At 41.4% G+C, this 12,514-nt stretch overlaps 1 protein-coding gene and 1 pseudogene across 1 annotated transcript; one reads left to right on the forward strand and one right to left on the reverse strand.

Annotated features, from left to right (window-relative positions):
- Positions 1–5,022: 5,022 nt before the first annotated feature.
- On the forward strand, positions 5,023–5,752 carry LOC122486042 (annotated as a pseudogene).
- Positions 5,753–8,218: 2,466 nt separating this feature from the next.
- Positions 8,219–9,228, reverse strand: LOC122484712 (putative olfactory receptor 3A4). The gene has a single exon (XM_043582663.1). The coding sequence runs from the start codon at positions 9,164–9,166 to the stop codon at positions 8,219–8,221; it is 948 nt and encodes a 315-aa protein (XP_043438598.1). The 5' UTR covers positions 9,167–9,228.
- Positions 9,229–12,514: the final 3,286 nt, after the last annotated feature.

Below are 12,514 nucleotides of genomic sequence, written 5' to 3' on the forward strand. Positions count from 1 at the left end.
TTTAGGACAGAATCTAAGTTAAAAAAAAAAAAAAAGTTGTAAAACGTTTGTGAAGGGGAATCTTTGAAAAAGAATTTTATATGTGGTCAGGACTAACACTAGAATAAATGAATTTTTAAAATATTATGATATAAAATTAAGATTTGGCTTTTCTCTCTGTTAAGAAAAAAAGACTAAGATTTTTTGGATTACTGGTCTACTCTTGATAAGAAATTATAAACAAGGTTACCCCCACCCCGCCCATTTGCTCAGAAAAATAAGGTTTCTTGATTTGTTTTTGTAAGGTCTTTGATTACTCGAAAAAACCAAATCCTTCAATATTAAAGTGGCAAATTTTGGTCACAAGTATTCCAACGTTCCGTAAAATCTCTTATGGCCCTTTTGGTCAAATAGTAATCAAATATTAGGTTTTATAATAATCTAACATCTTATATAGGCACATGCTTTTAAATTTTTCTAAGTTTTTTTTTTAAACAAATTTCCCAGAAATTCAAATACTACATGAAGTCTGTTTGACTAAATAGGCTTGTTTATTTGGTATGTTAAGTCACGTGGGAAGCATTGTCAAACAACTGATTGTAACTTCTCTTAGGTTATCTTTGTGGGTAAATGTTATAACTGTTCCAAAGCCATATAAAATTCCTAAGGTTTGAATATTTCCTGGTATAATGTCATCACTTAAAATTCTAATTATTAAAACATTATGTGTCACAAAAATAACCAAATTTCCTTGTCAACTGCATTGTAATGAGCTCTCATCAGAGTCTCATCAAACCATGCCCGTTTTTGAGTCTTTTGTCATTTACAGTTATTGTTCTGATGCTCTTACAAAATATGTTTCAACTTCAAAGAGACTCATGAAAAGGAATTTTGACAAATACAGGTTTCTGATATCTTTAAGATCATAAAACTGAACTGAGTAAGGATTTCCAAAACTAATGGGAAAACTACATTCAACCAAAACAAAAATTAATAACATGGGACTAAGTGAATTAAGGAAAATGATTACAGTTTTGTTTTATGACTCTTGTTTGAAAATATTGCTGGGGGCGCCTGGGTGGCGCAGTCGGTTAAGCATCCGACTTCAGCCAGGTCACGATCTCGCGGTCCGTGAGTTCGAGCCCCGCGTCGGGCTCTGGGCTGATGGCTCAGAGCCTGGAGCCTGCTTCCGATTCTGTGTCTCCCTCTCTCTCTCTGCCCCTCCCCCGTTCATGCTCTGTCTCTCTCTGTCCCAAAAATAAATAAATGTTGAAAATATTGCTGATTCTCTAATGCTTGCTCTTCAGATTCAAGGAAACTTTTTCTTTTAGGTTATCTATGATTTACAAAAATTTGATAGAGATTCCTTTATGAACAAATTGAAGCATTTATCTTTTCTCCCTGCCTGAACCCTCCAGAATTCAAAACTCTCAATGAGTATTCTTTCCTTCATGGTGATTATAATTATTTACGTAAATTCAATAAAAATCTGTTCTCCTTTAACAGAACACCATTGGAAACATTGGTTATATTACCAAGGCTTTGGAACATCATATTTGTAAGAGACATGTATGGACTTAGATAAGACCAGATGGCTTTAAGGAATTAAGGTTGACTTTATAGCCAGTAGAGTCCCCTAGAAATGTCAGCCTGATACCTTGCTTATGGAGTTCCCAGCTGCCTTACCAGCCCTGCAGACCAAAGCCAGACAACTTGAGGTAAACTTCAGAAAGATTGCCACAATAGATCATATACAATCACTGTGCCTGTTACTCTATGGGCCACTCAAAAGGATCACCAGAGACATTTGCACTATAAAATCCATCAGATTGCCACTGCCTGCTCTCCCTACATCTGGGGATGCTTCAAGTCTGACATCTAAAAATCTTCTCATACTGGCATCACTAGGGACTCCAACGCCGCATTTATAATTTGCTCCAACCATTAACTTATATTTTTCTTTTATTTCCAAAAAAAAAAAAAACAACCCTGTTATTAATGACCTGATTGCTTGCTAACTAAGACAGAGTCTATATGGTGGCTAACACCACTTGCTAACACCACATATATTGACTCCTTATGGGAAATAAAAACCCATAGAGATAAAATCAAGCAGCAAGCCACTTGGCTATTAGAAGCTCTTGACCACCACCACCACCCCCTTTCCAAGGTGGCTGGGACTGGTTTACTGATCTATTCTATTGGATACCCATTGATACAGCCTTTAGAGGGGATGATGGGCTTAACTATATTGTTATTTTTCCTTAAAATGTGTTTGGGGATAAAATGAACGATGTCATGTAGCACCAAACTATGTAGGAAAATATCCAAGTTCTCAGTTGAGGAACTCTCTCTGATAGTTCCCCTCCATTGGCACAAGGGGCCACTGGGTCCCTCCAGTACCACGTCAAATCCTTCCATTCCAAGGCCCCTGCTATGCCTTAATTCAGCTTGAAGCAGTTACAGAAGGGGGACTGCCACCCATGTTCCAAAGAAATGGAATGAAGGATTGACTACAGGCAATTATAACAGGAAGAAAACGTAGCATATTTGACTGTATGTTGCTTCTATTTCCCTTGCTGCTGTGGCCTTTAAAACTTCTGCTTAGCCCAGCACATAGGTATAGTACAGCAAAGATTTTCAGAAACTGCTCTTTATGCAAAACGTGCCTCACCTGAAGAAACAAAGAAGTAGCCAAATTGGTCATCATTCCAATTCTTCAAGATTAAGGGATGATCATAACTCAGGGGAATTGAAACCGTGCCCCATAGGGTTAAGGATGTTAAAACTAACAAAAAGTTTAAAACTTGTTTTTCAGATAACAATTTCCCCCAGTCAACTGTTGTGTTTTTCAGATCTCAGGAAAAGACTCACTGGCTGTCTCTGCAGAAGCCTGGACTCAAGGTCAATTGATGTGATTACAGCCTATGAACAAGCAAGGCTTGGCACAGGTGCGTGCCTTACCAGAAACAACAAGCCTAAGACCCCATCCAGCTTATACCAGTTCTTAGAGCATGCCCATGACCCCTTCTCCTTATCCTAAGAAAACTTCCTGATGCCAGGGACTGAATTTTGTCTCCTTCTGATGTTAAGTCTCCACCCCAAGGAAACATGGGGATATATGTCAGGTTTGTTCAATGTGCATGCTCCATCTTTCCTCATAAATAATCATAAATTTCCCTACCCTTTTACTTGCCAAGATGTACGTAAAGGATTCTTTGGACTTTTTCTTCTGTCTCAGTCTGTTCAAATATCACATTGGTTTCTTCAAAATGTACTTATTGGAATTATTTTACTGTCCATATATCATTGTTATAAATGTTATATCAAATGTAAAACTAGACAGTCTCAGCCAAGCACATGTACTTTGCTCATCAGTTGGACTTAATAAAGAACATATACCACTTTTAAGCTTCCCACCATTTATGTTACAATAAATTCCCCCCAACAAGGAACTCTGTGTGTGTGTGTGTGTGTGTGTGTGTGTGTGTGTGTTCACGCCTAGCAAATGAGGGACTTGATGGGCCAACGGCAGACAAGCCAGTCACCCTGGCATCAAGGGACATAACATAAGGTCGATCATCACTGCTTTCTGAGGACAGATTATTGATTAAAAGGGAGGAATGATAAAAGACATTTTCAACTTTTAACGTTTTTGGGTGCTGCTCCTGGGCTCCCAGGGAAGCTATACTTTTACCAAGGTCACAATGCCTTCACCAAACTTCAAAGCATGGCAATCTTTCTGCCCTGAGCACACATTGTCCATCTACTTCATTAGCAAATAACCTAAAGTAAATATTACAAACTAAAGATAAGAGTAAAAATCTCCCCAAATTCCATTCCCATATTGCTGAAGCCTGCAACCTTGCACATACTAAAAGCATAAAATAAAGTTAGTAGTTTTCTGAAATGTCCTTCATAATAATTATTGTAACTCTTGCTATAACAAAACCATATATAACCCTGGATTAAACATTCCTTTTCCAAAGCACTTTCTTCTCCATGAAGATTGTATATCCCAGGCAGCTGTCTTCACTTGGGCTTGAATAAAACTCTATTCCTTTTTTTTTTTTTTTTTTTTTTTTTTTTTAGAAATTGTACAAGGTTTGTTCATTTTGTGTTGACAAGTGTCAGGTTAGGTTCTGGTGAACAGAAGACATTGCACTGCAGGGTACTCCAGGACCTCTTCTTCATAAAGTCACTAACTTTCAAGAGCAGAAGATATATCTGACTTTCTTACACAGAAACAGACACAGAGAAGCAGACAAAATGAGGATACAGAGAAATTTATTCCAAATGAAAGAACAGGACAAGGCCATGGCCAGAGATCTAAGTGAAGCAGATACAAGTAATATGCTTGATAGAGAATTTAAAACAATGATTATAAGGATACTCTCTGGACTTGCGAAAAGAATGGAAAACATGAGTTAGACCCTTAACACAGAAAAAGGAATAACATAGCAGAGATAAAGGGCTCGATAAATGAAATGAGAAACACACTTGATGGAATGAACAGCAGTATGAAACAGAGGGGTGAATTAATGAGCTAAAAGAGGAATGGAAAGTAACCAAGCTAAAAAAGAGAGAGACAAGGGAATTACATAAAACTAGAATGGATGTAGAGAACTCAGTTATCCCATCAAACCCCAGAAGAAGAGAGAGAAAGGGGGACAGAAAATTTATTTGAAGAAAAAATAGCTGAAAACTTCCCTAATATGTGGAAGGAAATAGATATCCAGATCTAGGTGGCACAGGGAACTCCCATCAAAATCAGCAAAAGCCGACCTCCACCAAGACATATTGTAATCAAATTTGCAAAATAGAGTCATAAAGAAAAAAATCGTATAAGCAGCAAGACAAAAGAAACCATTAACTTAGAAGGGAAAATTCATAAGTCTACTGGGATATTTTTCAAGAGAAACTCTGCAAGACAGAAAGGAGTGGCATAATATATTCAAAGTGCTGAATGGGAGAGTAGTTGGAGTTTCTTCCAGACATACGTCTGCCCTTATTTTGTGGACTTTCCTCACAGCATGGCCCTAAATGCCAGCTTCACTCCCACCTCAAATGAAGAAACTGCCTCCTGCCTCCAAGTCAAAGGAGACATTGACCTCTCCAATGGGAGATAAAGAGCAGCAAGAAGCAACAGAACATATTGATGAAGTACAAAATGACGTAGACTTAATGAAGAAGTCAGTGAGGAGATTTTGAAAGTAGAACAGAAATATAACAAACTCCACCAACCATTTTTTTCAGAAGAGGTCAGAATTGATCACCATAAAGCCCAAATTTTGAGGTAACATTTGTCAATCATCCACAGGTGTCTGCACAGCTTGAGGAGGAGGATGAAGAGGTGCTGCATTATTTGACAAGAGTTGAAGTGACAAAATTTGAAGATATTAAATCAGGTTACAGAATAGATTTTTATTTTGATGAAAACCCTTACTTTGAAAATAAAGTTCTCTCCAAAGAATTTCATCTGAGTGAGAATTGTGATCCATCTTCAAAGTCCATTAAAATCAAATGGAAATCTGGAAAGGATTTGATGAAACATTCAAGTCAAATGCAGAACAAAGCCTTCGGGAAGAGACGGCGTGAGGAAGCAGAAAGCTTCTTCACCTGTTTGCTAACCATTCTGACTCAGATGAGTTAGGAGAGGTCATCGAAGATGATATTTGGCCAAATCCATTGTAGTACTACTTGGTTCCTGATATGGATGATAGAGGAGGGAGAGGAGGAGGAGGAGGAGGAAGATGAAGGAAACGAGGACTAACTGATGGATCCCAAACTTCCATTTTTAATTTTCTCCGGTCCCTTGGAGCAAGTTGTAATCTTTTTTTTTCCCCCTTTCCTTGTGCTCAGTTGCCCTGTTTTTAAAAGTCTCTATTCTCTGCCTTTATACCACGGTTCTCAACTTACTTTGGGGGAAAATACCATGAACAAAATAGAGTAGGGAAAGAAACTCTACTCCTTTCTGTTCCAAATTATTTTTATCCCTTCCTGTCTCAACAAAACCTTTATGGAATCAACCCCACCATGTTCTGTGGGAAAAAAGAAAAAGCTGCTCCCTTAGCTATGCCGGAAACTGGAGGGTGTTACCCTGCTGTGTAGTAATGCATGGAATTTAGCTTTTTCCCTCCTTTCTCTCACTATTGAGCTCAGAGATAACACTGTGTCTGTACGTGAATATGGACAATTAGCATTGACCAAGATATATCTGTCTACTTTCTCTTGTTTAAAAAAGGTGGCGGGGGGGGGGGACTTTAAAAAAATGGGGCTACCGAAGATCAGCAAGGAGTGGGTTTGAAATGTTTGGGTGGGTTAAGAGGGCATTTCGACAACATGGCTTTGGCATGTTTAATCAGGATGTTTAATGGACATCCTAGCAGTTTAAGATGACACCTTTAAAATAAAATACCCTCCTAATGATGACTTGAACACTGCCGCTCGATAGGAGAATCAGAAGAACCTATGGGATCTTATTGGGAATTGCCATTGTCCATTGTAATTTTGTTCCTGTTTATTTTTATTTTTTTAAAAAAAAATTTTTTTTTCAACGTTTATTTATTTTTGGGACAGAGACAGGCAGAGCATGAATGGGGGAGGGGCAGAGAGAGAGGGAGACACAGAATCGGAAACAGGCTCCAGGCTCTGAGCCATCAGCCCAGAGCCTGACGCGGGGCTCGAACTCACGGACCGCGAGATCGTGACCTGGCTGAAGTCGGGCGCTTAACCGACTGCGCCACCCAGGCGCCCCTGTTCCTGTTTATTTTTAAATTTTCCTTTTGTTTCACCGGAAAGGAAAGATGATGCTTGGTTTTAAACTTTAAAAGTGTACAAGTTGTTTTGTTACAATAAAACTAAATGTGTACACACATGTGCCTGTGTGCGCATGCACGCACACACACACACACACACACACACACATGCAGACGCGCACCACAGTGATTAATGGGAAAAATCTGAAGCCAAGAATATTCTATCCAATAAGACTATCATTCAGAATAGAAGGAGAGATAGAGTTTCCCAGAAAAACAAAAATTAAAGGAGCTTATGATGACTAAACCAGCCTTGAAAGAAATATCAAAGGGAACTCTTTGAGTGGAAGTATAAAAGTAGGAAACACAAAAGCAGTGAACATGAACGTTTCTGTTAAAAAATCAGTCAAGGAAGTAATAAAAAAGGGATATAAAATGTAGTAACACATGTTTAAACATGGGGAGGAGAGGAGAAAAGAATGGGTTCAAGCTTAAATGGCCACCACCTTAATATAGACTGCTATATGCAGATGAGGTTATATACAAACCCAAAGCTAATCACATATTAAAAACCACTAACAAACATGCAAATAATAAAGAGAAAGAAAACCAAATATATCGCTAAAGAAAATAGGCAAAACATGCAATAAAGACAAGAAAGGATCAGAGAAAATCTTCAGAAACAACCACAAGACAAGTAATAACATGGCAGTAAGTACATATCAATAATTACTTTGAATGTAAAGGGACTAAATGCTCCAGTTGAAAGATACAGAGCTTCAGAATGGATAAAAAACAAACAAGACCCATGGGTATGTTGCCTGCAAAAGACTCATTTTAGGCCTAAAGACACCTCAGGCTTGGTTTTAACACTTGTTTCCTTTTTGTTGATTTATTTGTTGCAATTGGCCTCCAGCAATCCCTTTAACCTCTACCAGCTGCTCTGGAACAAAGTGTAAATTTGTCAAAGGCACAAAAATCTCTTAATTCGTATTTCTGTTTTGTTTAAATAATGTTTTCCCTCTAATATTGATTTTCCTTTTCTTTTTCATTCTTTTTGTTGCCCAGTTCCCACCCCCCTCCCCACACCTTATAGATACCCTTCCTCGTCGAAATGAGATGCAGTACTTACAGATGTAGCCTGCCTGGGTTCAAATCCCAGCTCTGGTGTTGATTAGCTGTGTGACTTTGGGCAAGTTACTCAACCTTTCTAAGGTTCAATTTCCTAATCGGCAACTGTAAATCTACATCTACCTCATAAGGTTATTATGAGGATTAAATGAGTTAGTAGATGTCAGTCACTGAGAAGACGGCCTGTCATGTACCATAAAATAAGTGATAGCCATTATCATTTTTATTGTATTTTCCTTCCTAAGCCAGTCTCCAACCCCACTTCATCATACTCACTTCCCATCTGCACTAATCACAATACCTTTTGGAAGCAGTAAGCGTGACATTCATAAAGGCCAGAGGAAGGGATCTCACTCTGGAGGCCGTCTCCCTGTGAACACCTGCTGCAGGGCGCCCTGCACATCAGGGTTCCGGAGACTGTAGATGAGTGGGTTCAGCATGGGGCTGATGACAGTGTTGAGGATGCCAATCCCTTTGTCTTTGTCCGAAGCCTCCACTGAGCCCAGCCTCATGTAGCTGAAGACGCCTGTCCCGTAGAATACGCTGACAACCGTGAGGTGGGAGCCACACGTGGAGAAGGCTTTCTTCCTGCCCTCAGCAGAGCGGATTCGCAGGACTGCGGCTGCCACGTGTGCATAGGACACAGTGATGAGGACCAGTGGGGCCACACCCATGAAGGCTGCTGCTACAAAGAGCAGCAGCTCATTGAGCTGGGTGCTGGAGCAGGAGAGCTGGAAGAGCTGTGGGAGGTCACAGTAGAAGTGATTGATCACACGGGGGCCACAGAAGTCAAGAGTAGATAAGGCAACAGTTTGGGTCAGTGCGTTGGTGAAGGAAAAGGCACACGACACGCCCACTAGCGCTTGCTGAATTCCCCAGCTCATGCGGGTGCTGTAGGTGAGGGGCTGGCAGATGGCCAGATAGCGGTCATAGGCCATGACTGTCAGCAGGAAGCAGTCTGCCCCTGCCAGGAGGTGGAAACAGAAGAGCTGTGAGAGGCAGGCCCCGTAGGGAATGCTTCTGTTATTGGACATGAAGCGTCTCAGCATGGCAGGGACAGTGACACTGATGCACCCGACATCCAGCAGGGACAAGTTCCCCAGGAAGAAGTACATGGGGGTGTGGAGTTTGGGTTCGGCGAGGATGGCAGCCAGGATGCTGAGGTTGCCCCCAAGAGTAGCTACGTAAGCGAGAAGGAAGACGGTGAAGAGGATGGGCTGCAGAGCTGGGGTCTCTGACAGACCCAGCAGGACAAACTCAGTGACAACAGAGTCATTTCCTGAGGCTCCCAGATCCATGGCTTTCTTCCACCAGCAGCAGAACTGAGCAAAAACTAGGAGGTGCCAGTGGTGGTGAAAGGAGAATGAGATCCTGCTAGAAACCACGAAGTGTAGCAATGTCCCAGAGAGGGCCAGGATGCAAGGACACATAAAATTTAACAGAGTTAAAGATTGTGACCTAATAGGAAAAGACTTGATAAACCTGACACTTAGTGGGTAAGAACAGTAGCATTGGAGAGACTCAAACAGAACTAAATGAATGGACATAAAATGGGGAACAAATGTAATATTTGAAAGTTAAAGGGAAAGATGTTTTTCCTGAGACCAAAGTTCCAAGAAGAAAACGCCAAGCCTGCAGATGGTGGCATGGCCATAATTTAGGTACACAAGATCCCAGGGGATGAAATGGAGGCTTCAGGGAAAGGGAATGGGAAGGCATGCTCCCGCAACCTGTGTCCACAATCTCCACTACACATGTCATCGCGTAGCATGTCAGTAGTGAGATGCTTGCTGTTGCCCAGACTATTAAGACATTAACTTGTGAAGCTGAGCGCTGGTCTGGACTTTTCAGAAAAAGTGAAATGAAATGAAATTTAATGAAATGAAATGATGAGATGAGATGAGATGAAATGAAATGAAATGGAATGAAATGAAATGAAAACAGCTACATGAAATGAGAAGATACCATTGAGGACATCTCCCGCTCCACTGCTGGTGAATACAAGCCTTGTAGATTTTCTAAACAGCAAGATTCTATTGCATTTCTCCATATAGAACTTGGGAAATTTGGGCTCCAGAGTACTGACCTTTTGTTGATTAAGAAAACTGTAAAAAAAGTTTTTGAGTAGGGTGAGAATTGGCAAGCTTAAGTTCCCAGGTGGGATCAGTGGATACCCAGTTGAACTCTCTCACGGAGCTAAACAAGTATATACCCAGCCCCTGAACTCCCTTCTGCTTCCAACTGCACCATCACTTAGCTTCTAGCTCCTCGGTCTCCTGGCTCTAGTTACACATCATCCAACACACATACTATCATGGACCCAATGACCAGATAAGGACAAAGTCTGTGATGGTGCCATGACTGGCCCCATATGATCAGTTGGATAATACTTGCCTTTCCCCAAAGTGGTCACACTAATAAAATGCACCATGATCTGTCTCAACTTCTGGTTGAAGGATGGATGTTTAAGTCGCCTTGAACGGGAAAAGCCTGGAGTTGGAGCTCCCCAAGTGGCAAAAGGCATGCGCAGAGGAATACATTTCCTGATGATTCATTTTGAAAATAATGTCAAGACCACAATGGGTCAAACATCGACTGATGGTCCAGCCTCTTCTACATGGACGCGTTGTTTAGACTATCACCTCCAAGTCAATCTCTCCAGATCTGAAATGGTGTTCTTTCTCAATCTGCTCTTGACTTAAATATTTTGGTAACAGCCTTGCCAACCTCCCAGTAACAGGGCTGGCAAACTGAGTCATCACTGCCTTCTCTCTAACCCCTCATATTCAAGCACCCAAGTCCCACTTGATATTTTGGGGGAAGAGAGGAACCATTCCAGAGCCCATTCCCTTGGTATGTAAACCAAGTTGAGAGTCCAGTGAGGGGTCTTGGGATGGCATTCACCCAGACAAGAAGATGGGCACTTCTTTTTTTTTTTTTTTAATTTTTTTTTTTTTCAACGTTTATTTATTTTTGGGACAGAGAGAGACAGAGCATGAACGGGGGAGGGGCAGAGAGAGAGGGAGACACAGAATCGGAAACAGGCTCCAGGCTCCGAGCCATCAGCCCAGAGCCTGACGCGGGGCTCGAACTCACGGACTGCGAGATCGTGACCTGGCTGAAGTCGGACGCTTAACCGACTGCGCCACCCAGGCGCCCCGAAGATGGGCACTTCTTAAGCAAAGAGGAGGGACAGTCACGCTTGCCCAGAGACCCTCACGGAGGCAATAGCTTATAAAGGACAGAGAGATAGAGACAGACAGCTAATATGACATCATTTCACATTGGGATTTTTCTCCACTCCCCTGTTACCCCTTGAGGCTTCAGAAATTAGCACCTTCCAGGGGGAGACAGAACCAGGTAAACACTTGTGTTTGCCATAGACATAATGATCTCTAGAACCTTTCAAATGTTTTGGACTTCCTCAACAGGTTTCCAAGTATGACCTTCATGGATATGGAAAAATTCATTCATTTATTTAACAAAAATGTTTTTCACCACCTACTATTATTGATCTTACAAATAAAAATCAGTTATTTTACCAGAAAATATGGGTTTGTTCAGGAATATCAGAGGACTGCAGTTTGGAACAAGCAAGCTATGGCAAAAACCATAGGTGAGTCCCACAAACAAAAGAAAGGAATGTTATTTTGTGAAGAAATAGGAAGTTGAGAGGAGTTCTTGTCCCTTCGAGAAAAGCAAGAGTTGAGAGTGATGATGGTTTCTCATTGGCTGAGTTGCTGGGGTAGTCTATTACTTGTCAGAGGTGAAATGTACATCTTTTTGTATTGGGGCCCGAAATTGAGGATTCTTTTCCCCTGAGCATTCTTCTGTTGGGGTCTGCATTGACAGTTCTTCCTAGAACTGAGGTGGAGTGGCATAGAGTGAGAGCTCCCCCCTTCTGGCTTCCACACTCCATTTTAATGATGTTTCCCTTTATTAATTTTCACACTGTGTACCTGCACTGCTATCAGCATTGCATGGAGTTAAAATGAATTTCAGAAAGTCTTAAAGTACAGTAAAGGTCACACAGTTTCAGAGGTGACCTTGGGACTTTGGGTTTCTGGTTTTGTTCAGCCCATTGTCTTTGGTGGGGAAGAGCAGTGTCTTGTAACTACACAGCTTTGGCCTGCAGCCTGGGGCTGAGAGGAGGGTGGAGCCTGGGCAGGATCTGCTCCTATCTCAGTCCTGGAGCAGCATCCCTGGACTTCCCTCATCTCACAAGGTCATGTCACATCTCCCAACACAGCTCACATTAACCATCCTCAAACTTGGCATCTCTTCTAGCCTCAAACGAACGCCTTGCCATTTTTCTGCTTCCACTTGCAATCAAGACCCAGTAGCATCCTGATCCTAAATATTGTCCAACCTTCAAGGCCCCCAACATCATAAAGGAAGAGAAAGGTTTGGAGTATGTTTTAGACCAAGACTGCCCTACTTTTGCTAACTCCTGAAAGTGGCTTTAGGCATCAGACTCAACTTGTAACAATTCTTTGTTAAGTCAGAAAGCTTTCCCATTGGCTTTCATTAGCATGTTTGGGAGAAACTCTTTGCAGGATCAATTGAGGAGCTTCATGGTAGCTCTGGAGGAGCTGGAAGGGAATTAGGATAAGTTGGGATTTCTGTCAACAGCTGTCCGTAGAAGG

Source organism: Prionailurus bengalensis, chromosome E1 (assembly GCF_016509475.1).
Source record: "Prionailurus bengalensis isolate Pbe53 chromosome E1, Fcat_Pben_1.1_paternal_pri, whole genome shotgun sequence".
NCBI classification, from domain to species: Eukaryota; Metazoa; Chordata; class Mammalia; order Carnivora; family Felidae; genus Prionailurus; species Prionailurus bengalensis.

Excerpts from the sequence above, each read along its gene's own strand:
- LOC122484712 (XM_043582663.1), bottom strand. The coding sequence starts at position 9,166 with ATGGATCTGGGAGCCTCAGGAAATGACTCTGTTGTCACTGAGTTTGTC.